The 25,701-nt window shown below is 46.3% G+C and overlaps 1 protein-coding gene and 2 long non-coding RNA genes across 9 annotated transcripts; 2 read left to right on the top strand and 1 right to left on the bottom strand.

Annotated features, from left to right (window-relative positions):
* The first annotated feature begins 1,811 nt into the window (after nucleotides 1-1,811).
* On the top strand, nucleotides 1,812-24,296 carry PPP4C (protein phosphatase 4 catalytic subunit). Of its 6 annotated transcripts, none has more exons than XM_085044506.1 (9): nucleotides 1,812-1,948; nucleotides 4,909-4,960; nucleotides 7,730-7,780; nucleotides 9,256-9,357; nucleotides 10,945-11,007; nucleotides 11,154-11,264; nucleotides 13,774-13,900; nucleotides 16,363-16,552; nucleotides 24,103-24,296. In XM_085044506.1, the coding sequence occupies exons 1-9, from the start codon at nucleotides 1,851-1,853 to the stop codon at nucleotides 24,230-24,232; spliced, it is 924 nt and encodes a 307-aa protein (XP_084900632.1). In that variant the 5' UTR covers nucleotides 1,812-1,850; the 3' UTR covers nucleotides 24,233-24,296. The 6 variants fall into 6 exon arrangements, with proteins under 6 accessions (XP_084900632.1, XP_084900631.1, XP_084900630.1 ...); XM_085044505.1 differs by lacking the exon at nucleotides 10,945-11,007 and adding an exon at nucleotides 10,659-10,721 and having other exon boundaries at nucleotides 24,103-24,295; XM_085044504.1 differs by lacking the exon at nucleotides 10,945-11,007 and adding an exon at nucleotides 10,514-10,547 and having other exon boundaries at nucleotides 11,125-11,264; nucleotides 24,103-24,295.
* Nucleotides 22,461-24,054, top strand: LOC146423830 (uncharacterized). Its single transcript, XR_014847335.1, has 3 exons — nucleotides 22,461-22,636; nucleotides 23,237-23,553; nucleotides 23,857-24,054. It is a non-coding gene; the product is annotated as an uncharacterized LOC146423830 (long non-coding RNA).
* On the bottom strand, nucleotides 24,112-25,665 carry LOC146423828 (uncharacterized). Of its 2 annotated transcripts, XR_014847310.1 has the most exons (6): nucleotides 25,544-25,665; nucleotides 25,348-25,492; nucleotides 25,025-25,034; nucleotides 24,932-24,983; nucleotides 24,714-24,744; nucleotides 24,112-24,247 (listed from the first exon to the last, which is right to left on the bottom strand). It is a non-coding gene; the product is annotated as an uncharacterized LOC146423828 (long non-coding RNA). The 2 variants fall into 2 exon arrangements; XR_014847309.1 differs by lacking the exons at nucleotides 24,112-24,247; nucleotides 24,714-24,744; nucleotides 24,932-24,983; nucleotides 25,025-25,034 and adding an exon at nucleotides 24,587-24,630 and having other exon boundaries at nucleotides 25,359-25,492.
* Nucleotides 25,666-25,701: the final 36 nt, after the last annotated feature.

The raw sequence follows: 25,701 nt of genomic DNA, 5'->3' as shown, positions 1-25,701 counted from the left end.
ATTTTTTGGGGGAAATTTTGGGAAAATTTTTGGGTTTTTTGGGGAATTTTTGGGGAAATTTTTGAGAATTTTGATTTTTTGGGGAAATTTTGGGGAATTTTGGGTCATTTTGGGGAAAATTTTGTGGATTTTTTTGATAAATTTTGGGAAAATTTTGGTGTTTTTTGGGAAAATTTTGGGGATGTTTTGGGGAATTTTCATTTTTTGGGGAAATTTGGGGAAAATTTTGTGGATTTTTTTGGGAAATTTTGGGAAAATTTTTGGGGTTTTTGGGAATTTTGGGGATATTTTGGGGAATTTTCTTTTTTTGGGGAAATTTTGGGAAAATTTTGGGGTTTTTGGGGAATTTTTGGGGAAATTTTTGGGAATTTTGGTTTTTTGGGTTTATTTTGGATTATTTTGGGTCATTTTGGGTCATTTTTGGGAATTTTTGGGTCATTTTTGGGTCATTTTGGGAATCTCAGGCCTCACTGATGGCAATCAGGAGCTAATTAACGAACTAATTAATTAATGAACTAATTAATTATCTGATTAATTAACCGGATTCATTAATTTTCCATGGGAAATTAAGGATTAATTCCCCCCTGGGCTCATTAATTAGCCCTGATTGGCTTAATTACCACCCTGAGCAGCCAATGAGGGTCCTCATTAATTAATTAATTAGGGATTAATTAGCTCATTAATGAGGCTTTTAACCCTTTCCAGTCCTCATTCCCTCCCCTTTTCCACTGGTAATTAGCAATTAATTACCCCCAGAGCTCATTAATTAACCCCAAATCAACCCAAACTCCTCCTGACCACACTAGCAAGTTTCCCAATTAACTAATTAAGATGTTAATTAGCTCTTTTATGAGGTTTTTAACCCTTTCCAGTCCTCCTTTCCACCACTTCTTAATGGGCAATTAGCAATTAATTACCCCCAGAGCTCATTAATTAACCCAAATCAACCCAAACTCCTCCTGAAGGAACTAATGAGGTCCCTAATTAACTAATTAAGATGTTAATTAGGTCCTTGATGAGGTTTTTAACCCTTTCCAGTCCTCCTTTCCTCCACTTTTTAGTGGGAAATTTGGGATTAATTACCCCCAGAGCTCATTAATTAACCCCAAACGCCCTGGGGAGGCTCAGAGTGACCTAACGAGTTTCCCAATTAACTAATTAAGATGTTAATTAGCTCCTTTATGACGTTTTTAACCCTTTCCAGTCCTCATTTCCTCCACTTTTTAATGGCCAATTAGCGATTAATTACCCCCAGAGCTCACTAATTACCCCCAGGGCTCATTAATTACCCCCAGGGTCAGTTCAATCAACCAATTAGGACTCTCATTAGTCAATTAGGGAGTTAATTAGCTACATTAGGATGGTTTTAACCCTTTCCAGTCCTCATTTCCTCCACTTTTTAATGGCCAATTAGCAATTAATCACCCCCAGGGTTCATTAATTAATCCCAGAATGGTTTAAATTCTTCCAGGAGGGTCTGAATGAGCTAATTAACTAATTAAGATGTTAATTAGCTCCTTGATGACGTTTTTAACCCTTTCCAGTCCTCATTTGCTCCACTTTTTAATGGCCAATTAGTGATTAATCACCCCCAGCTCTCACTAATTAACCCAAATCACCCCAAACTCCTCCTGAATGAATTAATGAGCTCCCTAATTAACTAATTGGGCGCTAATTAGTGCTGCCATGATGGTTTTAACCCCTTCCAGTCCTCATTCTGTCCCCTTTCCCATGGGCAATTAGGGATTAATTACCCCCAGAGCTCACTAATTAACCCCAAACCCCCCAAACTCCTCCCGACTGCCCTAACGAGTTTCCCAATTAGCTAATTAGCGCTGATTGGGGTGGCGATGGGGGAGCTGAGTGACCTGGACCGGCAGATCGAGCAGCTGCGGCGCTGTGAGCTCATCAAGGAGAGCGAGGTGAAGGCGCTCTGCGCCAAGGCCAGGTAATTAGCGATAATTAGCGATAATTAACAGCCTCATTAGCGAGTAACTAATACCTGCATGGGAGTGGAATCGTCTCTTAATTAATTGGTTTGTTGGACTTGAGTTGTGTGTTAATTAAAGACTTAATTAGCCTCAAATTAGCCTCTAATTGATGTTTAATAAACTCATCAATTAGCGCTAATTAGCAGCCTCAGGAACGAGTAATTAACACCTGCATGGGAGTGGAATCGGCTCTTAATTAATTCGTTTGTTGGACTTGAGTTGTGTGTTAATTAAATCCTTAATTAGCACCAAATTAGCCTCTAATTGATGTTTAATAAACTCATCAATTAGCGCTAATTAACAGCCTCATTAATGACTGATTAACCCCTTCAGGTGAGTGGAATCATCCCTTAATTGACTCGTTTGTTGGAATCTAATTATGTGTTAATTAAAGTAAATTAAGCCCAAAATTAGCCTCTAATGGATGTTTAATTAACCCACTAATGAGGACTAATTAATCTTCTAATTAACTCCTAATTAACTCCTGCATGTGACTGGAATTGGCTCTTAATTAACTCCTTTGTTTGCCTCGAGTTGTGTGTTAATTAAACCCTTAATTAGCCTCAAATTAGCCTCTAATTGGCGTTTAATAAACTCGTTAATTAGCACTAGTTAACCTAATTAACTCCTAATTAACGCCTGCATGTGACTGGAATTGTCTCTTAATTAACTGGTTTGTTTGTCACCAGTTTTGTCTTAATTAAATCCTCAATTAGCCCCAAATTAGCCTCTAATTGATGTTTAATAAACTCGTTAATTAGCACTAATTAACCTCCTTATTAACTCCTAATTAACTCCTGCATGTGACTGGGATTGGCTCTTAATTAGCTTGTTTGTTTGCCTCAAGTTGTGTGTTAATTAAACCCTTAATGAGCCCCAAATTAGCCTCTAATTGATGTTTAATAAACTCATCAATTAGCGCTAATTAGCAGCCTCAGGAACGAGTCATTAACACCTGCATGGGAGTGGAATTGTCTCTTAATTGACTCGTTTGTTGGAATCTAATTATGTGTTAATTAAACTGAATTAATCGCAAAATTAGCCTCTAATTGATGTTTAAGTAACCTAATAATTAGGACTAATTAACCTAATTAACTCCTAATTAACTCCTGCATGTGACTGGCATTGGCTCTTAATTAACTCCTTTGTTTGTCACGAGTTGTGTCTTAATTAAATCCTCAATTAGCCCCAAATTAGCCTCTAATTGATGTTTAATAAACCGTTAACTACTGCTAATTAACCTCCTAGTTAACCTCCTAATTAATTCCTAATTAACTCCTGCATGTGACTGGCATTGGCTCTTAATTAACTTGTTCATTTGCCAGGAGCTGTGTGTTAATTAAAGCCTTAATTAGCCCCAAATTAGCCTCTAATTGATGTTTAAATGACACACTAATGAGGACTAATTAATCTTCTAATGAACTCCTAATTAACTCCTAATTAACTCCTGCATGTGACTGGAATTGTCTCTTAATTAACTCCTTTGTTTGTCAGGAGTTTTGTCTTAATTAAAGCCTTAATTAGCACCAAATTAGCCTCTAATTGATGTTTAATAAACTCATCAATTAGCGCTAATTAACAGCCTCATTAATGACTGATTAACCCCTTCAGGTGAGTGGAATCATCCCTTAATTGACTCGTTTGTTGGAATCTAATTATGTGTTAATTAAAGTAAATTAAGCCCAAAATTAGCCTCTAATTGATGTTTAATTAACCCACTAATGAGGACTAATTAATCTTCTAATTAACTCCTAATTAACTCCTGCATGTGACTGGCATTGGCTCTTAATTAACTCCTTTGTTTGTCACAAGTTGCGTGTTAATTAAACCCTTAATTAGCCTCAAATTAGCCTCTAATTGATGTTTAAGAAACTCGTTAATTAGCACTAATTAACCTCCTTATTGACTCCTAATTAACCCCTGCATTTGACTTGAATTAACTCTCAATTAACTTGTTTGTTTGCCTCGAGTTTTGTGTTAATTAAAGCCTCTAATTGATGTTTAAATATCCGACTAATTAGCCCTAATTAACCTCCTAATTAACTCGTAATTAACTCCTGCATGTGACTGGAATTGTCTCTTAATTAACTCCTTTGTTTGTCACGAGTTTTGTTTTAATTAAATCCTTAATTAGCCTCAAATTAGCCTCTAATTGACGTTTAATAAACCATTAATTAGCACTAATTAACCTCTTAATTAATCCCTAATTAGTCAATACATCATTAACTCTTTTTCACCTGTTAGTTAATTCCTAATAAATCCGCAATTAACCCTAATTAACCCTGGAATTAACCTCCTAATTAACACCTAATTAACCTCTTTTAATTACTATCTAGTCTGGAACTATATAATTGACTTTGGGGTTAATTACACCTAATTAATCCCTGATTAACTGCTTATTAACTATTAATTAACCTGCTAATGAACCCCTGCTTGGTAATTAATGCTTAATTAAAACCTAATGAACTCCCAATTATCCCTAATTAACTCCTGATGAACCTCTAATGAACACCTAATAAACCTGTTAATTAACCTCTTAATGAACTTCTTAATTAACCCCTAATTAACCTTTTCATTAACCCCTAATGATCGCCTAATTAACCCTTCAATCAACTCCTAATGAGCTCCTAATTAACACCTAATTAACCCTGCCTGACCCCCTGAGGATCACCTGATTAACACCTAATTAACGCCTAATTAACTCCTGAATTAACTCGTTAATTACCACCTAATTAACCCTTAATTAACCTCCCGCTGAGGCGCGTTAATCGATCATTAATTGGGTGTTAATTGCCTATTAATCACCTTTAGCCGCGAGTTAATTGCTAATTAACGATCATTCATTGGGCATTGATTGATTAATGAGGGTTAATTAGCGTTAATTGGTGTTAATTAGTGTTAATTGGTTGATTTCCAGGGAGATTCTGGTCGAGGAGAGCAACGTGCAGAGAGTCGATTCGCCTGTGACTGTGAGTGAGAGATTTGGGGGGAATTCGGGGAATTTGGGGAAATTTGGGGAAATTTGGGGATTTTGAGGGAAATTTGGGGAATTTTGGGGATTTTGGGGAAAATTTGGGGGAAAAATTGAGTGGAAATTTGGATATTTTGGGGAAAATTTTGAGGGAAAATTTGGGGATTTTTGGGGAAAATTTGGCGATTTGGGAGAAAATTTGGAGAATTTTGGGGAAAATTTGGGGGAATTTTGAGGAATTTTGGACGATTTTGGGGAAAAATTTGTGGATTTTGGGGAAATTTTGGGGGAAAAATTGGGAGATTTAGGGGAAATTTGGGGGAAAATATGGAGAATTTTGGGGAAATTTGGAGAAAATTTGGAGAATTTTGGGGAAAATTTGGGGATTTTGGGAGAAAATTTGGAGAATTTTGGGAGAAAATTTGGAGAATTTTGGGGAAAATTTGGGGATTTTGGGAGAAAATTTGGGGATTTTTGGGGAAAATTTGGAGAATTTTTGGGAATTTTTGGGGATTTTGGGGAATATTTGGGGATTTTGAGGGGAAATTTGGGGATTTTTGGGGAAAATTTGGGGATTTGGGGAGAAAATGTGGAGAATTTTGGGGAAAATTTGGGGGAAAAATTGGGGATTTTGAGTAGAAATTTGGGGAAATTTTGGGGGAAATATTGGGAAATTTAGGGGAAATTTTGGGGGAAATTTGGAGAATTTTAGGGAAAATTTGGGGATTTTGGGGAAAATTTGTGGATTTTGGGGAATTTTGGGGAATTTGGGGAAAATTTGGGGGAAAAATTGGGAAATTTAGGGGAAATTTGGGAGAAAATTTGGAGGATTTTGGGGAATTTGGGGGAATTTTGAGGAATTTTGGAGGATTTTGGGGAAAATTTGGGGATTTTGGGGAAAATTTGGGGGAAAAATTGGGGATTTTGAGTAGAAATTTGGGGAAATTTTGGGGGAAAATTGGGAAATTTAGGGGAAATTTGGGAGAAAATTTGGCAAATTTTGGGGAAAATTTGGGGATTTTGAGGGAAAATTTGGGGATTTTGAGGGAAAATTTGGGGGAAATATTGGGAAATTTAGGGGAAATTTGGGGGAAAATTTGGGAATTTTGGGGAAAATTTGAGGATTTTGGGGGAAAATTTGGGGGAAAAATTGGGGATTTTGAGTACAAATTTGGGGAATTTTTGGGGGAAAAATTAGGAAATTTTGGGGAAATTTGGGGGAAAATTTGGAGAGTTTTGAGGAAAATTTGGGGATTTTGGGAGAATATTTGGAGAATTTTGGGGACAATTTGGGGATTTTGTGGAAAATTTGGGGATTTTGGGAGGAAATTTGGAGAATTTTGGGGAAAATTTGGGGGAAAAATTGGGGATTTTGAGTAGAAATTTGGGGAAAATTTGGGGGAAAAATTGGGAAATTTAGGGGAAATTTGGGGGAAAATTTGGAGAATTTTGGGGAAAATTTGGGGATTTTGGGAGAAAATTTGGAGAATTTTTGGGAAATTTGGGGAAATTTGGGGATTTTGGGGAATTTGGGGAAAATTTGGGGGAAAAATTGGGAAATTTGTGGAAAATTTGGGAGAAAATTTGGAGGATTTTGGGGAAATTTGGGGGAATTTTGAGGAATTTTGGAGGATTTTGGGGAAAATTTGGGGGAAAAATTGGGGATTTTGAGTAGAAATTTGGGGAAATTTTGGGGGAAAAATTGGGAAATTTAGGGGAAATTTGGAGAATTTGAGGGGAAATTTGAGGGAAAAATTGGGGAATTTGGGGAATTTTTGGGCATTTAAGGGATTTTTGGGAAAAATTTGGGGATTTTGGGATATTTGGGGGAAAATTTGATAGGAAATTTGGGGAATTGGGGGAAATTTTGAGGGAAATTCAGGAGTTTTGAGGCAAAATTTTGGGGATTTTGGGGGAAAATTTGGGAAATTTAAGGGAAATTTTAGGGAAATTTGGGAAGTTTGAGATTTTGGGAAAAACTTGGGAGAAAATTTGAGAGGAAATGTGGGGAATTTGGGGGGAATTTGGGGGGAATTTGGGGATTTTGGAGGAGAAACTTGGGAATTTGGGGAAAATTTGGGGAAAATCCGAGAAAAATTGAGAGGAAATTTGGGGAAATTTTGGAGAAAAACTGGGGGAAAATTTGGGGGAAATTTGGGGGATTTTGGGGAAATTTTTGGGAAATTTGGGGGAAAATTGGGGATTTTGGGGAATTTTGGTGTAATTTGGGGAAATTTTGGGGAAATTTGGAGGTTTTGGGGGAAATTTGGAGGAAAATTTGGGAATTTTGGGTTATTTCAGGAAAATTTGAGAGGAATTTTGGGGATTTTGAGGATTTTGGGGAATTTGGGGATTTTGGGGAATTTTGGCAATTTTGGGGAATTTGGGGAATTTTGAGGATTTTGGGAATTTTGGGGATTTTTAGGGATTTTGGGGATTTTGGGGAATTTTTGAGGATTTTTGGATTTTGGGGAATTTTGGGGACTTTGGGGAATTTTGGGGATTTTTAGGGATTTTGGGGAAATTTGGGGATTTTGAGGAAAATTTGAGAGGAAATTTGGGGGAAAATTTGGAAATTTTGGGGTAAAAGCTGAGTGGAAATTTGGGGATTTTGGGGAAAAATTTGGGAATTTTGGGGAAAATTTTGGGAATTTCAGGAAATTTTGGGGAATTTCAGGAAAATTTGATAGGAAATTTGGGGATTTTGGGAATTTTTGGAATTTTGGAATTTGGGAATTTTGGGATTTCTGACCTTTGACCCCGGCAGGTTTGCGGTGACATCCATGGGCAGTTCTATGACCTCAAGGAGCTCTTCAGGGTGAGTGACCAACTGACCAACTGACCATGAGTGACCAACTGACCAACTGACCAAGTGACCACTGAGTGACCAAGTGACCAAGTGACCACCCCTTGGACATCCCACTGTGACACTGACCACCCAACTGACCGCTGAGTGACCACCGCAGTGTGCCACCACTGAGTGACCACCTCAGTGTGCCACTGTCCACTGAGTGACCGCAACATTGTGACCATCCCAGGGACTCCCCTTGGACACACTGACCGCTGAGTGACCAACTGACCACCCACTGACTGCTGAGTGACCAACTGACCATCCACTGACCACTGAGTGACCAACTGACCAACTGACCACTGAGTGACCATCACAGTGTGCCACTGACCATCCCAGGGACCCCTTGGGGACACTGACCACTGAGTGACCAACTGACCACCCACTGACCGCTGAGTGACCAACTGACCATCCACTGACTGCTGAGTGACCAACTGACCACCCACTGACCGCTGAGTGACCACCGCAGTGTGCCACTGACCATCCCGGGGACCCCCTTGGGGACACTGACCACTGAGTGACCACTGCAGTGTGCCACTGACCATCCACTGACCACTGAGTGACCGCTGAGTGACCAATGAGTGACCATGAGTGACCAGTGAGTGACCAACTGACCTGAGTGACAAACTGACCAGTGAGTGACCACTGAGTAAACAGTGACCACTGAATGACTCCTGAGTGACCACTGAGCACTGAGTGACCACTGAGTGACCTCAGACTGACCCATGAGTGACCAATGAGTGACCAGTGAGCGAACATGAGTGACCAACTGACCACTGAGGGATCAACTGACCACTGAGTGACCACTAAGTGACCCCAGAGTGACCTCACCTGTCGCTCACCTGTGCAGGTGGGCAGCGATGTCCCCTAGACCAACTGTGACCAATGAGTGACCAATGAGTGACCAGTGAGTGACCCCCAAGTGACCACTGGCCAGTGAGTGTCCCCTGAGTGACCAACTGACCATTGAGTGACCAACTGACCACTGACCCCTGAGGCACCCCTGACCACTGAGTGGCCACTGAGGGACCATGACTGACCCCAGACTGACCATGACTGACCCCAGAGTGACCAGTGAGTGACCAGTGAGTTCACCTGTCCGTCACCTCACCTGTCCAGGTGGGCGGCGACATCCCTGAGACCAGCTGTGACCAATGAGTGACCAATGAGTGACCATGACTGACCCCAGGGTGACCTCAGGCTGACCCCAGACTGACCATGACTGACCAGTGAGTGACCCCTGAGCTCACCTGTCGCTCACCTGTCCCTCACCTCACCTGTCCAGGTGGGCAGTGACATCCCCGAGACCGACTGTGACCAATGAGTGACCAATGAGTGACCAATGAGTGACCCCTTAGTGATCCCAGAGTGACCCCAGACTGCCCACTGAGTGACCACTGCCCAGTGAGTGACCCCTGAGTGACCCCTGACCTCACCTGTCCCAGGTGGGCGGCGACGTCCCCGAGACCAACTACCTGTTCATGGGGGATTTCGTGGATCGAGGATTCTACAGCGTGGAGACCTTCCTGCTGCTGCTGGCGCTCAAGGTGAGACCCACAGGTGACCTGGGCAGGTGAGGCGACAGGTGAGACACACCTGAGACACACCTGAGACACGCCTGAGATACACCTGGGACAGGTGAGGTGAAATTCCTGTGAAAAATGGATTAGAACAGCCCAGAAATGGCCCAAATTGACCCAAAATTGGGGTAAATTGACCCAAAATCCACCCCAGGTAGCACAGGTGAGACTGACAGGTGAGACACACCTGGGACAGGTGAGGAGAAATTCTGGTGAAAAATGGGGAAAAAAATGGGGAAAAATGACCCCAAAATGGCTCAGATTGACTCCAAATCCACCCAAAATTGGGCCAAATTGACCCAAAATCCACCCCAGGTGAGACAGGTGAGACACACCTGAGACAGGTGAGACAGGAGAGTTACCTGGGACAGGTGAGGCGAAATTCCCGCGAAAAATGGGGGAAAAAATGGCTGAAAACAGCAAAAAATGGCTCCAAATCCACCCCAAATTGGGCTAAATTGACCCAAAATCCACCCCAGGTGACACAGGTGAGACCCAGGTGTAACTCAGGTGTAACTCAGGTGTGTCTCACCTGTCCAGGTGCGTTACCCGGACAGGATCACGCTGATCAGAGGTAACCACGAGTCGCGGCAGATCACGCAGGTGTACGGGTTGTGTGATAGCTCAGGTGTGTTACCTGTACAGGTGTGTTTACCTGTCCCAGGTGTATTTACCTGTCTCACCTGTCCAGGTGCGTTACCCGGACAGGATCACGCTGATCAGGGGTAACCATGAGTCGCGGCAGATCACGCAGGTGTACGGGTTCTGATAGCTCAGGTGTGTTACCTGTCCAGGTGTGTTATAGATAACTCAGGTGTATTTACCTGTCCCAGGTGCGTTACCCGGACAGGATAACCCTCATCAGGGGTAACCACGAGTCGCGGCAGATCACGCAGGTGTACGGGTTCTGTCATAGCTCAGGTGTGTTACCTGTCCAGGTGTGTCACAGGTAACTCAGGTGTGTCTCACCTGTCCCAGGTGCGTTACCCGGACCGGATAACCCTCATCAGGGGTAACCACGAGTTGCGGCAGATCACGCAGGTGTACGGGTTCTGATAGCTCGGGTGTGTTACCTGCCCAGGTGTAACTCAGGTGTAACTCAGGTGTGTCTCACCTGTCTCAGGTGCGTTACCCAGACCGGATAACGCTCATCAGAGGTAACCACGAGTCACGGCAGATCACGCAGGTGTACGGGTTCTGAGATAGCTCAGGTGTGTTACCTGTCCAGGTGTGTTATAGATAACTCAGGTGTGTCTCACCTGTCTCAGGTGCGTTACCCAGACAGGATAACCCTCATCAGGGGCAATCACGAGTCGCGGCAGATCACGCAGGTGTACGGGTTCTGTCATAGCTCAGGTGTGTTACCTGTCCAGGTGTGTTTACCTGTCCCAGGTGTATTTACCTGTCTCACCTGTCCCAGGTGCGTTACCCAGACCGGATAACGCTCATCGGGGTAACCACGAGTCGCGGCAGATCACACAGGTGTACGGGTTCTGAGATAGCTCAGGTGTGTTACCTGTCTCAGGTGTAACTCAGGTGTATTTACCTGTCTAGGTGCGTTACCCGGACAGGATCACCCTCATCAGGGGCAATCACGAGTCGCGGCAGATCACGCAGGTGTACGGGTTCTGAGATAGCTCAGGTGTGTTACCTGTCCAGGTGTAACTCAGGTGTAACTCAGGTGTATTTACCTGTCCCAGGTGCGTTACCCGGACAGGATCACGCTGATCAGAGGTAACCACGAGTCGCGGCAGATCACGCAGGTGTACGGGTTCTACGACGAGTGTCTGCGCAAGTACGGCTCCGTGACGGTGTGGAGGTACTGCACCGAGATCTTCGACTACCTGAGCCTGTCAGCCATCATCGACGGCAAGGTGAGCTCACCTGGGCACACCTGGGGGGTTAGACACACACCTGGGGACACCTGGGGACACCTGGGGGACTTAAACACACACCTGGGGACACCTGGATACACCTGGGATACACCTGGGATACATGGGGACACCTGGGGTACACCTGGGGACACCTGGGATACACCTGGGATACACCTGGGGACACCTGGGGACATCTCAGCCACACCTGGCTGTAGCTGGTGTCTCCAAATATCCCAGAAATCCCCAAATGTTCTGAATGTCCCCAATGTCCCCAAATGTCCACTCTGCCCGCAGATCTTCTGCGTCCACAGATGTCCCCAATGTCCACTCAGTGTCCCCAATGTCCCCTTAGTCCTCAATGACCGAAAATGTCCCCAATGACCTCATTAGGGACGTTGAGTCCCTAATGTCCACTCAATGTCCTCAATGTCCCCAATATCCCCAATGTCCACTCAATGTCCCTAATGTCCACTCAGAGTCCCCAATGTCCCCAAATGACCTCAATGTCCCCAATGTCCCCTCTGCCCGCAGATCTTCTGTGGCCACGGCGGTCACTCTGTCCCCAACATCCCCAATGTCCCCAAATCTCCAATGTCCCCAATGTCCATTCAGTGTCCCCAACATCCCTAATGTCCACTCAATGTCCACAATGTCCCCAACATCCTCAATGTCCCCAATGTCCCCAGTGTCCACTCAATGTCCCTAATGTCCACTCAATGTCCCCAAATGTCCCCAATGATCTCAACATCCCCAATGTCCCCAATGTGCCCAATGTCCCCAAATGACCTCAATGTCCCCTCAATGTCCCCACTGTCCCCTCTGCCTGCAGATCTTCTGTGTCCACGGCGGTCACTCTGTCCCCAATGTCCCCAATGTCCCCAACATCCCTAATGTCCACTCAATGTCCACAATGTCCCCAGTGTCCACTCAATGTCCCTAATATCCACTCAATGTCCCTAATGTCCCCAATGACCTCAACATCCCCAATGTCCCCAAATGACCTCAACGTCCCCATTGTCCCCAATGTCCTTTTACTCCCCAATATCTCCAGTGTCCCCAATGTCCCCAAGGTCCCTAGTGTCCCCAGTGTCCACTCAATGTCCATTCTGCCCGCAGATCTTCTGTGTCCACAGCGGTCACTCTGTCCCCAATGACCTCAACATCCCCAATGTCCCCAGTGTCCCCAATGTCCACTCAAGGTCCCCACTGTCCCCAATGTCCCCAATGTCCCCAATGTCCCCAAATGACCTCAGTGTCCCCACTGTCCCCTCTGCCCGCAGATCTTCTGTGTCCATGGTGGTCTCTCTGTCCCCAATGTCCCCAACATCCCCAATGTCCACTCAATGTCCCTAATGTCCAATCAATGTACCCAATGTCCTCAATGTCCCCAAATCCCCAATGTCCCCAATGTCCCCAATGACCTCAACGTTCCCCAATGTCCCCAATGTCCCCTCAATGTCCCCACTGTCCCCAATATCCACTCAAGGTCCCCACTGTCCCCAATGTCCCCAATGTCCCCAATATCCTCAATGTCCCCAATGTCCCCTCAATGTCCCCTCACTGTCCCCTCTGCCCGCAGATCTTCTGTGTCCACGGCGGTCACTCTGTCCCCAACATCCCCAATGTCCCCAATGTCCACTCAATGTCCCCAACATCCCCAATGACCTCAACATCCCCAATGTCCCCAATGTCCCCAATGTCCCCAATGTCCCCAACACCCCCAATGTCCCCTCAATGTCCCCAATGTCCCCCCAATGTCCCCACTGTCCCCTCTGCCTGCAGATCTTCTGTGTCCACAGTGGCCACTCTGTCCACTCAACATCCCCAGCATCCCCAATGTCCCCAATGTCCCCAATGTCCCCAATATCCACTCAAGGTCCCCACTGTCCCCAATGTCCCCAATGTCCCCAAGGTCCCCAATATCCCCAAATGACCTCAGTGTCCCCACTGTCCCCTCTGCCCGCAGATCTTCTGTGTCCACGGCGGTCACTCTGTCCCCAATGTCCTCAATGTCCCCAACATCCCCATTGTCCCCAGTGTCCCTGATGTCCGCTCAATGTCCCCAACGTCTGTGACGTCCCCAATGTCCACTCAATGTCCTCAATGTCCCCAATGTCCCCAATGTCCCCAAATCCCCAAATCCCCAATGTCCCCAACATCCCCAATGTCCCCAATGTCCACTCAATGTCCCCAATGTCCCTGATGTCCCCTCTGCCCGCAGATCTTCTGTGTCCACGGCGGTCACTCTGTCCCCAACATCCCCAACGTCCCCAAATCCCCAATGTCCACTCAATGTCCCTAATGTCCCCAACATCCCCAACATCCCTAATGTCCACTCAATGTCCCCAATGTCCCCAATGACCTCAATATCCCCAATATCCATTCACTGTCCCCAATGTCCCCAAATGACCTCAATGTCCCCAATGACCCCAACATCCCCAATGTCCCCAACGTCCCTAATGTCCCCAATGTCACCTCAGTGTCCCCTCACTGTCCCCTCTGCCCGCAGATCTTCTGTGTCCACGGCGGCCTCTCTCCGTCCATCCAGACCCTTGACCAGATCAGGACCATTGACCGCAAGCAGGAAGTTCCTCACGACGGCCCCATGTGTGACCTGCTGTGGTCTGACCCCGAAGGTGAGCCTGGGGACGGCTGGGGACACACCTGGGGCACACCTGGGGCACACCTGGGACACACCTGGGACACACCTGGGGCAGGTGGGGTGAAATTCCCGCGAAAAACGGGGAAAAAATGTGAAAAAATGGGGAAAAATGACCCAAAAATGGCTAAAATTGACTGAAAATTGGGGTAAATTGATTCAAAATCCACCCAGGTGAGACAGGTGAGACACACCTGGGACAGGTGAGGTGAAATTCCCGTGAAAAACAGGGAAAAAATGGGGAAAAATGACCCAAAAATGGTTAAAATTGACTGAAAATCCACCCAAAATTGGGGTAAATTGACCCAAAATCCACCTCAGGTGAGACAGGTGAGGGTTGGCCAGGTGTGCAATGGGTGGATTTGGGGTGGATTTGGCCATTTTGGGGCCATTTCTGCTCCATTTCTGGCGGGAATGTCACCTCACCTGTCCCACCTGTCTCACCTGGGGTGGATTTTGGGTCAATTTACCCCAATTTGACTTGGATTTGGGGCCATTTTTGGGCTCTTTTGAGCCATTTTTTCCCCATTTTTCCCCAGAATTTCCCTCACCTGTCTCACCTGATCTCACCTGTCCCACCTGGGTGGATTTTGTGTCAATTTTGCCCAATTTTGGGTGGATTTGGGGTTCAATCTGAGCCATTTTTGGGCTGTTTTTCCCCATTTTTCCCCATTTGTCCCCATTTTTCACCGGAATTTCACCTCACCTGTCCCACCTGTCTCACCTGAGGTGGATTTTGGGTCAATTCACCTCAATTTTGGATGGATTTGGGGTCAATCTGAGCCATTATTTCCCCATTTTTCCCCATTTTCCCCCATTTTTCCCGGGAATTTCCCCTCACCTGTCCCACCTGTCTTTCTCACCTGGGGTGGATTTTGGGTCAATTCAGCCCAATTTGACTTGGATTTGGGGCCATTTTTCCCCATTTTTCCCCATTTTACATTTTACATGGAAATTTCACCTCACCTGTCACACCTGTGCTCACCTGTCTCACCTGGGGTGGATTTTGGGTCAATTTACCTCAATTCTGGTTGGATTTGGGTTCAACCTGAGCCATTTTTTCCCCATTTTTTCTCCATTTTTTCCGGGAATTTCACCTCATCTGTCTGACCTGTGTCACCTGGGTGGATTTTGGGTCAATTTGGGTCAATTCTGGTTGGATTTGGGGTCAATCTGAGCCATTTTTGGGTCATTTTCCCCCATTTTTTCCCCATTTCTCACTGGAATTTCCCTCACCTGTCTCACCTGGGGTGGATTTTGGGTCAATTTACCCCAATTTGAGTTGGATTTGGGGTAGATTTGGATGATTTTTTCCCCATTTTTCCCCATTTTTCACCAGAATTTCACCTCACCTGTCCCACCTGTCCGCCTCACCTGTGTTACCTGGGGTGGATTTTGGGTCAATTTAGCCCAATTTTGGATGGATTTGGGGTCAATTTTAGCCATTTTTTGGCATTTTTTCCCCATTTTTACCCCATTTTTTCCCCATTTTCCCCGGGAATTTCCCCTCACCTGTCTCACCTGTGTTACCTGAGGTGGATTTTGAGTCAATTTACCCCAATTTGAGTTGGACTTGGGATAGATTTGGACCATTTTTTCCCCATTTTTCCCCATTTTTTCCCATTTTTCCCCATTTTTCACGGAATTTCCCCTCACCTGTCTCACCTGGGGTGGATTTTGGGTCAATTTCGGTCAATTTTGGGGGGATTTGGTGTCAATCTGACCCATTTTTGGGCATTTTTTCCCCATTTCTTCCCTATTTTCCACCAGAATTTCCCCCACCTGTCTCACCTGAGTCTCACCTGAGTCTCACCTGTGTTACCTGTGGGTGAATTTTAGGTCAATTTACCCCAATTTTGGGTCAATCTGAGCCATTTTTCCCCATTTTTGCCCCATTTTTACCCCATTTTTTCCCGGGAATTTCCCCTCACCTGTCCCACCTGAGTCTCACCTGTCTCACCTGGGTGGATTTTGGATCAATTTTGCCCAATTTTGGGTGGATTTGGGGTTCAATCTGAGCCATTTTTAGGCTGTTTTTCCCCATTTTTTCCCCCATTTTTTCCCCATTTTTCACCGGAATTTCCCCTCACCTGTCTCACCTGTCCCACCTGCTTCACCTTTCTCACCTGGGGTGGATTTTGGGTCAATTTAGCCCAATTTTGGATGGATTTGGGTTCAATCTGAGCCATTTTTAGGCTGTTTTCCCCCATTTTTTCCTCATTTCTCACCTGAATTTCCCCTCACCTGCCCCACCTGTCTCACCTGGGGTGGATTTTGGGTCAATTTACCTCAATTTTGGGTGGATTTGGGATCATTTTTTCCCATTTTTTCCCCATTTTTTTCCCCATTTTTCCCCATTTTTCCCGGGAATTTCCCCTCACCTGTCCCACCTGTCTCTCTCACCTGTCTCTCTCACCTGTCTCTCCCCCCATCCCGCAGACACCACGGGCTGGGGCGTGTCCCCGCGCGGCGCGGGTTACCTGTTCGGCTCGGACGTCGTCGCTCAGTTCAACGCGGCCAACGAGGTGTCGATGATCTGCCGCGCCCACCAGCTGGTCATGGAGGGCTACAAGTGGCACTTCGGGGAGACCGTGCTGACCGTCTGGTCAGCGCCCAATTACTGCTACCGGTATGCTAATGAGATGCTAATTAGCTGCTCAATATGTGTGTTTCATTATGAGTTGTTATATCAGAGTTACCTGTAGGACAGGTGAGGTTTGAACTCACCTGGATGGCTATAAATGGCATTTTGGGAAGACCGTGCTGACCGTCTGGTCAGCGCCCAATTACTGCTACCGGTATGCTAATGAGATGCTAATTAGCCCATCATTACGTGTGTTTAATTGGGAGTTGCTATGTCATGGTTACCTGTGGGACAGGTGAGGTTTGAACTCACCTGAATGGCTACAAGTGGCACTTTGGGGAGACCGTGCTGACCGTCTGGTCAGCGCCCAATTACTGCTACCGGTATGCTAATGAGATGCTAATTAGCTGTTCATTACCTGTGTTTAATTGGGAGTTGTTATGTCAGAGTTACCTGTGGGACAGGTGAGGTTGGGTTGGTCATGGTTGGCGATGAATGGCACCTGATGGGGATTGAGCTGAGGGTGTGGTCAGTGCCTAATTACTGCTACCGGTATGCTAATGAGATGCTAATTAACCCATCATTATGTGTGTTTAATTGGGAGTTATTGTATTATAGTTACCTGTAGGACAGGTGAGGTTTGAACTCACCTGGGTGGGACAAATGGCAGTTGATGGAGATTGAGCTGAGGTTGTGGTCAGTGCCTAATTACTGCTACCGGTATGCTAATGAGATGCTAATTAGCTGTTCATTACCTGTGTTTAATTAGGAGTTATTGTATAATAGTTACCTGTAGGACAGGTGAGGTTTGAACTCACCTGGGTGGGACAAATGGCTCTTTATGGAGATTGAGCTGAGGGTGTGGTCAGTGCCTAATTAGTGCTAGCGGTATCCTAATGAGATGCTAATTAGCTGTTCATTACCAGTGTTTAATTGGGAGTTGTTATGTCATAGTTACCTGTAGGACAGGTGAGGTTTGAACTCACCTGGGTGGGACTCATGGGAGGTGTTTAGGACAAGGCTGGGGAGGTGGGATTGGTGCCTAATTACTGCTACCGATATGCTAATGAGATGCTAATTAGGTGTTCAATATGTGTGTTTAATTGGGAGTTGTTATATCAGAGTTACCTGTAGGACAGGTGAGGTTGGGTTGGTCACTGATGGCTATAAATGGCACCTGATGGAGATTGAGCTGAGGGTGTGGTCAGTGGCTAATTACTGCTACCGGTATGCTAATGAGATGCTAATTAGGTGTTGAATATGTGTATTTCATTAGGAGTTATTGTGTTATAGTTACCTGTAGGACAGGTGAGGTTTGAACTCACCTGGGTGGGACTCATGTGAGGTGCTCAGGACAAGGCTGGGAAGGTGGGATTGGTGCCTAATTACTGCTACCGGTATGCTAATGAGATGCTAATTAACCCCTCATTATGTGTGTTTAATTGGGAGTTGTTATATTATAGTTAAATGTGGGACAGGTGAGGTTTGAACTCACCTGGGTGGCTATAAATGGCAGTTGATGGGGATTGAGCTGAGGGTGTGGTCAGTGCCTAATTACTGCTACCGCTATGCTAATGAGATGCTAATTAGCTGTTCATTACCTGTGTCTAATTAGGAGTTATTATATTGTAGTTACCTGTAGGACAGGTGAGGTTTGAACTCACCTGGGTGGGACTCATGGGAGGTGCTCAGGACAAGGCTGGGGAGGTGGGATTGGTGCCTAATTAGTGCTACCGGTATGCTAATGAGATGCTAATTAGCTGTTCATTACCTGTGTTTAATTGGGAGTTATTGTGTTATAGTTACCTGTAGGACAGGTGAGGTTTGAACTCACCTGGGTGGCTATAAATGGCACCTGATGGAGATTGAGCTGAGGGTGTGGTCAGTGCCTAATTAGTGCTACCGGTATGCTAATGAGATGCTAATTAGCTGTTCATTACCTGTGTTTAATTGGGAGTTGTTATGTCATAGTTACCTGTAGGACAGGTGAGGTTTGAACTCACCTGGATGGCAACAAGTGGCACTTCGGGGAGACCGTGCTGACCGTCTGGTCAGCGCCCAATTACTGCTACCGGTATGCTAATGAGATGCTAATTAGCTGTTCAATATGTGTGTTTAATTGGGAGTTGTTATGTCATAGTTACCTGTGGGACAGGTGAGGTTGGGTTGGTCATGGTTGGCTTTGGATAACAATTTATGGAGATTGAGCTGAGGGTGTGGTCAGTGCCTAATTACTGCTACCGGTATGCTAATGAGATGCTAATTAACCCCTCATTATGTGTGTTTAATTGGGAGTTGTTGTGTTATAGTTACCTGTAGGACAGGTGAGGTTTGAACTCACCTGGGTGGCTATAAATGGCACTTCGGGGAGACCGTGCTGACCGTCTGGTCAGTGCCCAATTACTGCTACCGGTATGCTAATGAGATGCTAATTAGCTGTTCATTACCTGTGTTTAATTAGGAGTTGTTATATTATAGTTTAATTTGGGACAGGTGAGGTTTGAACTCACCTGGGTGGGACACATGTGAGGTGCTCAGGACAAGGCTGGGGAGGTGGGATTGGTGCCTAATTAGTGCTACCGGTATGCTAATGAGATGCTAATTAGCTGTTCATTACCTGTGTTTAATTGGGAGTTATTGTATAATAGTTACCTGTAGGACAGGTGAGGTTTGAACTCACCTGGGTGGCTGTAAATGACATTTTGGGGAGACCGTGCTGACCGTCTGGTCAGCGCCCAATTACTGCTACCGGTATGCTAATGAGATGCTAATTAACCCCTCATTATGTGTGTTTAATTGGGAGTTATTGTGTTATAGTTACCTGTAGGACAGGTGAGGTTTGAACTCACCTGGATGGCTATAAATGGTACTGGATGGAGATTGAGCTGAGGGTGTGGTCAGTGCCCAATTACTGCTACCGGTATGCTAATGAGATGCTAATTAGCTGTTCATTACCTGTGTTTAATTGGGAGTTGTTATGTCATAGTTACCTGTAGGACAGGTGAGGTTGGGTTGGTCATGGTTGGCTATAAATGGCAGTTGATGGAGATTGAGCTGAGGATGTGGTCAGTGCCTAATTAGTGCTACCGGTATGCTAATGAGATGCTAATTAGGTGTTCATTATGTGTGTTTAATTGGGAGTTATTGTGTTATAGTTACCTGTAGGACAGGTGAGGTTTGAACTCACCTGGATGGTTACAAATGGCTCTTTATGGAGATTGAGCTGAGGGTGTGGTCAGCGCCTAATTAGTGCTACCGGTATGCTAATGAGATGCTAATTAACCCCTCATTATGTGTGTTTAATTGGGAGTTGCTATGTCATAGTTACCTGTAGGACAGGTGAGGTTTGAACTCACCTGGATGGCTATAAATGGCACCTGATGGAGATTGAGCTGAGGGTGTGGTCAGTGCCTAATTAGTGCTACCGGTATGCTAATGAGATGCTAATTAGGTGTTCAATATGTATATTTCATTAGGAGTTATTATATTGTAGTTACCTGTAGGACAGGTGAGGTTTGAACTCACCTGGGTGGGACTCATGGGAGGTGCTCAGGACAAGGCTGGGGAGGTGGGATTGGTGCCTAATTACTGCTACCGGTATGCTAATGAGATGCTAATTAATCCGTTATTATGTGTGTTTAATTGGGAGTTGTTATGTCAGAGTTACCTGTAGGACAGGTGAGGTTGGGTTGGTCATGCAGAGCTATGAATGGCACCTGATGGAGATTGAGCTGAGGGTGTGGTCAGTGCCTAATTACTGCTACCGCTATGCTAATGAGATGCTAATTAGCTGTTCATTACCTGTGTTTAATTGGGAGTGGTTATATCAGAGTTACCTGTAGGACAGGTGAGGTTGGGTCTCACCTGGATAGCTATAAATGGCATTTTGGGGAGACCGTGCTGACCGTCTGGTCAGTGCCTAATTACTGCTACCGGTATGCTAATGAGATGCTAATTAGGTGTTCATTACGTGTGTTTAATTAGGAGTTGTTGTGTTATAGTTACCTGTAGGACAGGTGAGGTTTGAACTCACCTGGGTGGCTATAAATGGCACCTGATGGGGATTGAGCTGAGGGTGTGGTCAGTGCCTAATTAGTGCTACCGGTATGCTAATGAGATGCTAATTAACCCCTCATTATGTGTGTTTAATTGGGAGTTACTGTGTTATAGTTACCTGTAGGACAGGTGAGGTTTGAACTCACCTGGGTGGCTGTAAATGACATTTTGGGGAGACCGTGCTGACCGTCTGGTCAGCGCCCAATTACTGCTACCGGTATGCTAATGAGATGCTAATTAACCCCTCATTATGTGTGTTTAATTGGGAGTTGTTATATCAGAGTTACCTGTAGGACAGGTGAGGTTTGAACTCACCTGGATGGCTATGAATGGCATTTCGGGGAGACCGTGCTGACCGTCTGGTCAGCGCCTAATTACTGCTACCGGTATGCTAATGAGATGCTAATTAGCCATTCATTATGTGTCTTTAATTGGGAGTTGTTATATTATAGTCGCCTGTAGGACAGGTGAGGTTTGAACTCACCTGGATGGCTATAAATGGCACCTGATGGAGACTGAGCTGAAGGTGTGGTCAGCCCCTAATTAGTGCTACCGGTATGCTAATGAGATGCTAATTAGCTGTTCAATGTTTCATTATGAGTTGTTGTATCAGAGTTACCTGTAGGACAGGTGAGGTTGGGTTGGTCACTGATGGCTATAAATGGCACCTGATGGAGATTGAGCTGAGGGTGTGGTCAGTGCCTAATTATGCTAATGAGATGCTAATTAACCCGTCATTATGAGTGTTTAATTGGGAGTTATTGTGTTATAGTTACCTGTAGGACAGGTGAGGTTTGAACTCACCTGGATGGCTATGAATGGCACCTGATGGAGATTGAGCTGAGGGTGTGGTCAGCGCCTAATTAGTGCTGCCGGTATGCTAATGAGATGCTAATTAGCTGTTCAATATGTATATTTCATTAGGAGTTATATTATAGTTACCTGTAGGACAGGTGAGGTTTGAACTCCCCTGGATGGGACTCATGTGAGGTGCTCAGGACAAGGCTGGGAAGGTGGGATTGGTGCCTAATTACTGCTACCGGTATGCTAATGAGATGCTAATTAACCCATCATTGCGTGTGTTTAATTGGGAGTTGTTATGTCAGAGTTACCTGTAGGACAGGTGAGGTTTGAACTCACCTGGATGGCTATAAATGGCACCTGATGGAGATTGAGCTGAGGGTGTGGTCAGTGCCTAATTATGCTAATGAGATGCTAATTAGCTGTTCATTACGTGTGTTTAATTAGGAGTTACTGTGTTATAGTTACCTGTAGGACAGGTGAGGTTTGAACTCACCTGGTGGGCAGGTGGGCGTGGCCTCAGTGTTCTGTGTGGCCGGTTTGAATATGCTAATGAGATGCTAATGAGGTGGTAATTAAGTGCTAATGAGCGGCACTAATTAGCGGTTAATTGCGGGAGTTTAATCAGGAGTTACCTGTGGCGCAGGTGGGGTTTGGACACACCTGGGCTGGAGGGGCTCAAAGAATTTGCATATTAATGAGATGCTAATTAGGCCAAAATCTATGCTAATTACGTACTGCTGCAGGTATGTAAATTGTATGCTAATGAGGTGTAATTAGGTGGTGATTAATTGAGGTTTGGACACACCTGGGCGGGTTTGGGATCCCCAGGTGAGTCAGACAGGTGAGAAAAGGCTGAAAACACACCTGGGAAGTAGAAATTAGGTGTTAAAATATGCAAATGAGATGCAAATCTTGCCTGGGATATGGAATGCATTGGGCTGAGGTGACTCAGGTGGGTTTGGGATCCCCAGGTGAGTCAGACAGGTGAGAAAAGGCTAATAACACACCTGGGAAGCAGAAATTAGGTGTTTAAAATATGCAAATGAGATGCAAATGAGATGCAAATCTTGCCTGGGATTTGGAATGCATTGCGTTGATTGGACTCAGGTGGGTCAGGTGGGTTTGGGATCTCCAGGTGAGTCAGACAGGTGAGAAATGGCTAAAAACACACCTGGGAAGGGAAAACTAGCTGTTCAAATATGCAAATGAGATGCAAATGAGATGCAAATTGGTCAGTGATGTGGAATGCATTGGGCTGATTGGGCTCAGGTGGCTCAGGTGGGTTTGGGTTCCCCAGGTGAGTCAGACAGGTGAGAACACACCTGGAACGCACGTTAAAAACACAAATGAGATTTAAATGATATGCAAATGACATGCAAATGAGATTCAAAATTGGCCTGAGGTGGGTCAGGTGACTCAGGTGGGTTTGGGATCCACAGGTGAGTCAGACAGGTGAGAAAAGGCTGAAAACACACCTGGGAAGCGAAAATTAGGAGTTAAAGTATGCAAACGAGATGCAAATGAGATGCAAATTGGTCAGTGGTGTGAAATTCATTAGACTGAGGTGACTCAGGTAGGTTTGGGATCCACAGGTGAGTCAGGCAGGTGAGTCAAGGCTAAGAACACACCTGGGAAGTGTAAATTAGGTGTTAAAATATTCAAATGAGATGCAAATGAGATGCAAATTTGGTCAGTGATGTGGAATGCATTGGGCTGATTGGGCTCAGGTGATTTTGGGTCCCTCAGGTGAGTCAGACAGGTGAGAACACACCTGGAACTCATGTTAAATATGTAAATGAGATGTATATGGTATGCAAATGGTATGCAAATGAGATGCAAAATTGGCCTGAGGTGGGTCAGGTGGGTCAGGTGGGTTTGGGTTCCCCAGGTGAGTCAGACAGGTGAGAAAAGGCTAAAAACACACCTGGGAAGTGTAAATTAGGTGTTGAAATATGCAAATGAGATGCAAATGAGATGCAAATTGGTCAGTGATGTGGAATGCATTGGGCTGATTGGGCTCAGGTGACTCAGGTGGGTTTGGGTTCCCCAGGTGAGTCAGACAGGTGAGAAAAGGCTGAAAACACACCTGGGAAGCAGAAATTAGGTGTTTAAAATATGCAAATGAGATGCAAATGATATGCAAATTTGGTCTGAGCTATGGAATGCATTGGCCTGAGGTGGCTCAGGTGACTCAGGCGGGTTTGGGATCCACAGGTGAGTTGGACAGGTGAGAAAAGGCTAAAAACACACCTGGGGAGCCGAAATTAGGTGTTAAAATATGCAAATGAGATGCAAATGTGATGTGGAATGCATTGGGCTGAGGTGACTCAGGTGACTCGGGTTTGGGATCTCCAGGTGAGTTGGACAGGTGAGAAAAGGCTAAAAACACACCTGGGAACTGCAAATTAGGTGTGAAAATATGCAAATGAGATGCAAATGAGATGCAAATCGGTCAGTGATGTGGAATGCATTGGGCTGAGGTGGCTCAGGTGGGTTTGGGTTCCCCAGGTGAGTCAGACAGGTGAGAACACACCTGGAACTAAAGTTAACTGTGCAAATGAGATGTAAATGATATGCAAATGAGATTCAGAATTGGCCTCAGGTGGCTCAGGTGGGTTTGTGTTCCCCAGGTGAGTCAGACAGGTGAGAAAAGGCCAAAAACACACCTGGGAAGCCGAAATTAGGTATTTAAAATCTGCAAACGAGATGCAAATGAGATGCAAATGTGCCGGCAGGTGCGGGAACGTGGCGGCCATCTTGGAGCTGGACGAGCACCTGCAGAAGGAGTTCATCATCTTCGAGGCGGCGCCGCAGGAGACGCGCGGCATTCCCGCCAAGAAACCCGTCGCCGACTACTTCCTGTGACGCACCTGGGCACACCTGGGCGCACCTGGGGACACCTGGGCACACCTGGGCACACCTGGGGACACCTGGGGGACCTCAGACTCACCTGGGGACACCTGGGGACACCTGGGGGACCTCAGACTCACCTGGGGACACCTGGGGACACCTGGGGGCACCTGGGCACACCTGGGGACATCTGGGCACACCTGGGGACACCTGGGGGGACCTGGGATATACCTGGGGACACCTGGGTGACCTCAGACACACCTGGGCACTCCTGGGATAGACCTGGGGACACCTGGGGACACCTGGGGGACCTCAGACTCACCTGGGGACACCTGGGGGCACCTGGGGGGACCTGGGATATACCTGGGGACACCTGGGCACACCTGAGGTCACCTAGGGACACCTGGGCACACCTGAGATATACCTGGGGACTCACCTGGGCACACCTGGGTGACCTCAGACACACCTGGGTGACCTCAGACACACCTGGGCACACCTGGGGACTCACCTGGGCACACCTGGGTGACCTCAGACACACCTGGGCACACCTGGGTGACCTCAGACACACCTGGGGACAGCTGGGGACAGCTGGAATATACCTGAGGATACCTGGGGACATCTGAGGTCACCTAGGGTCACCTGGGACACACCTGGGGGTGTCACCTGGGATACCTGGGCACACCTGGGGACTCACCTGGGGACCCCTGGGCACACCTGGGGACACCTGAGAGACACCTGGGATAGACCTGAGGACACCTGAGGTCACCTGGGGATACCTGAGAGACACCTGGGGACACCTGAGGTCACCTAGGGTCACCTGGGGACTCACCTGGGATACACCTGGGACACCTGGGATATACCTGGGGATACCTGAGGGACACCTGAGGTCACCCCAGGGGTATCCTGGACACACCTGGGCACACCTGGGGACATCTGAGGTCACCTAGGGACACCTAGAGTCACCTGGGACACACCTGGGCACACCTGGGGCTATCCTGGGGGACACCTGGGGACACCTTGGGATACCTGAGGTCACCCCAGGGGTATCCTGCACACACCTGGGCACACCTGGGGACACCTGGGATATACCTGGGGATGTCCTAGGGACACCTGAGGGTATCCTGGGATACCTGAGATACACCTGGGGACACACCTGGGGTGACCTCAGGCACACCTGGGGACACACCTGAGCTCACCTGGGCCATAGGGGAGGCCTGGGGACCTGCAGGTGACCTTTGGGTGACCCCAGGTGACCTCAGGTGACCCTCAGGTGACCTCAGGTGAGCCCAGGTGACCTTTGGGTGACTCCAGGTGACCCCAGGTGACCCCAGGGCTCCTCCCCTCCCCCCCCGCGCGCGTTTTTGGGGCCAAAACAGGAATTTTTTGTGTTTCTGCTCCGCTTTGGCTCCCTTTGGATAAAAAAAAAGTCAAAAAATCCCCAAAAGTTGTTTTTTTTTGGGGAATTGTTGTAATTTGGGGGATGG

Source organism: Lichenostomus cassidix, unplaced genomic scaffold, assembly GCF_008360975.1.
Source record: "Lichenostomus cassidix isolate B80296 unplaced genomic scaffold, HeHo_3.0 HiC_scaffold_36, whole genome shotgun sequence".
Classification (NCBI taxonomy): domain Eukaryota; kingdom Metazoa; phylum Chordata; class Aves; order Passeriformes; family Meliphagidae; genus Lichenostomus; species Lichenostomus cassidix.
Note: the sequence above shows the minus strand (reverse complement) of the source record. Positions and strands in the feature narration are given on the sequence as shown.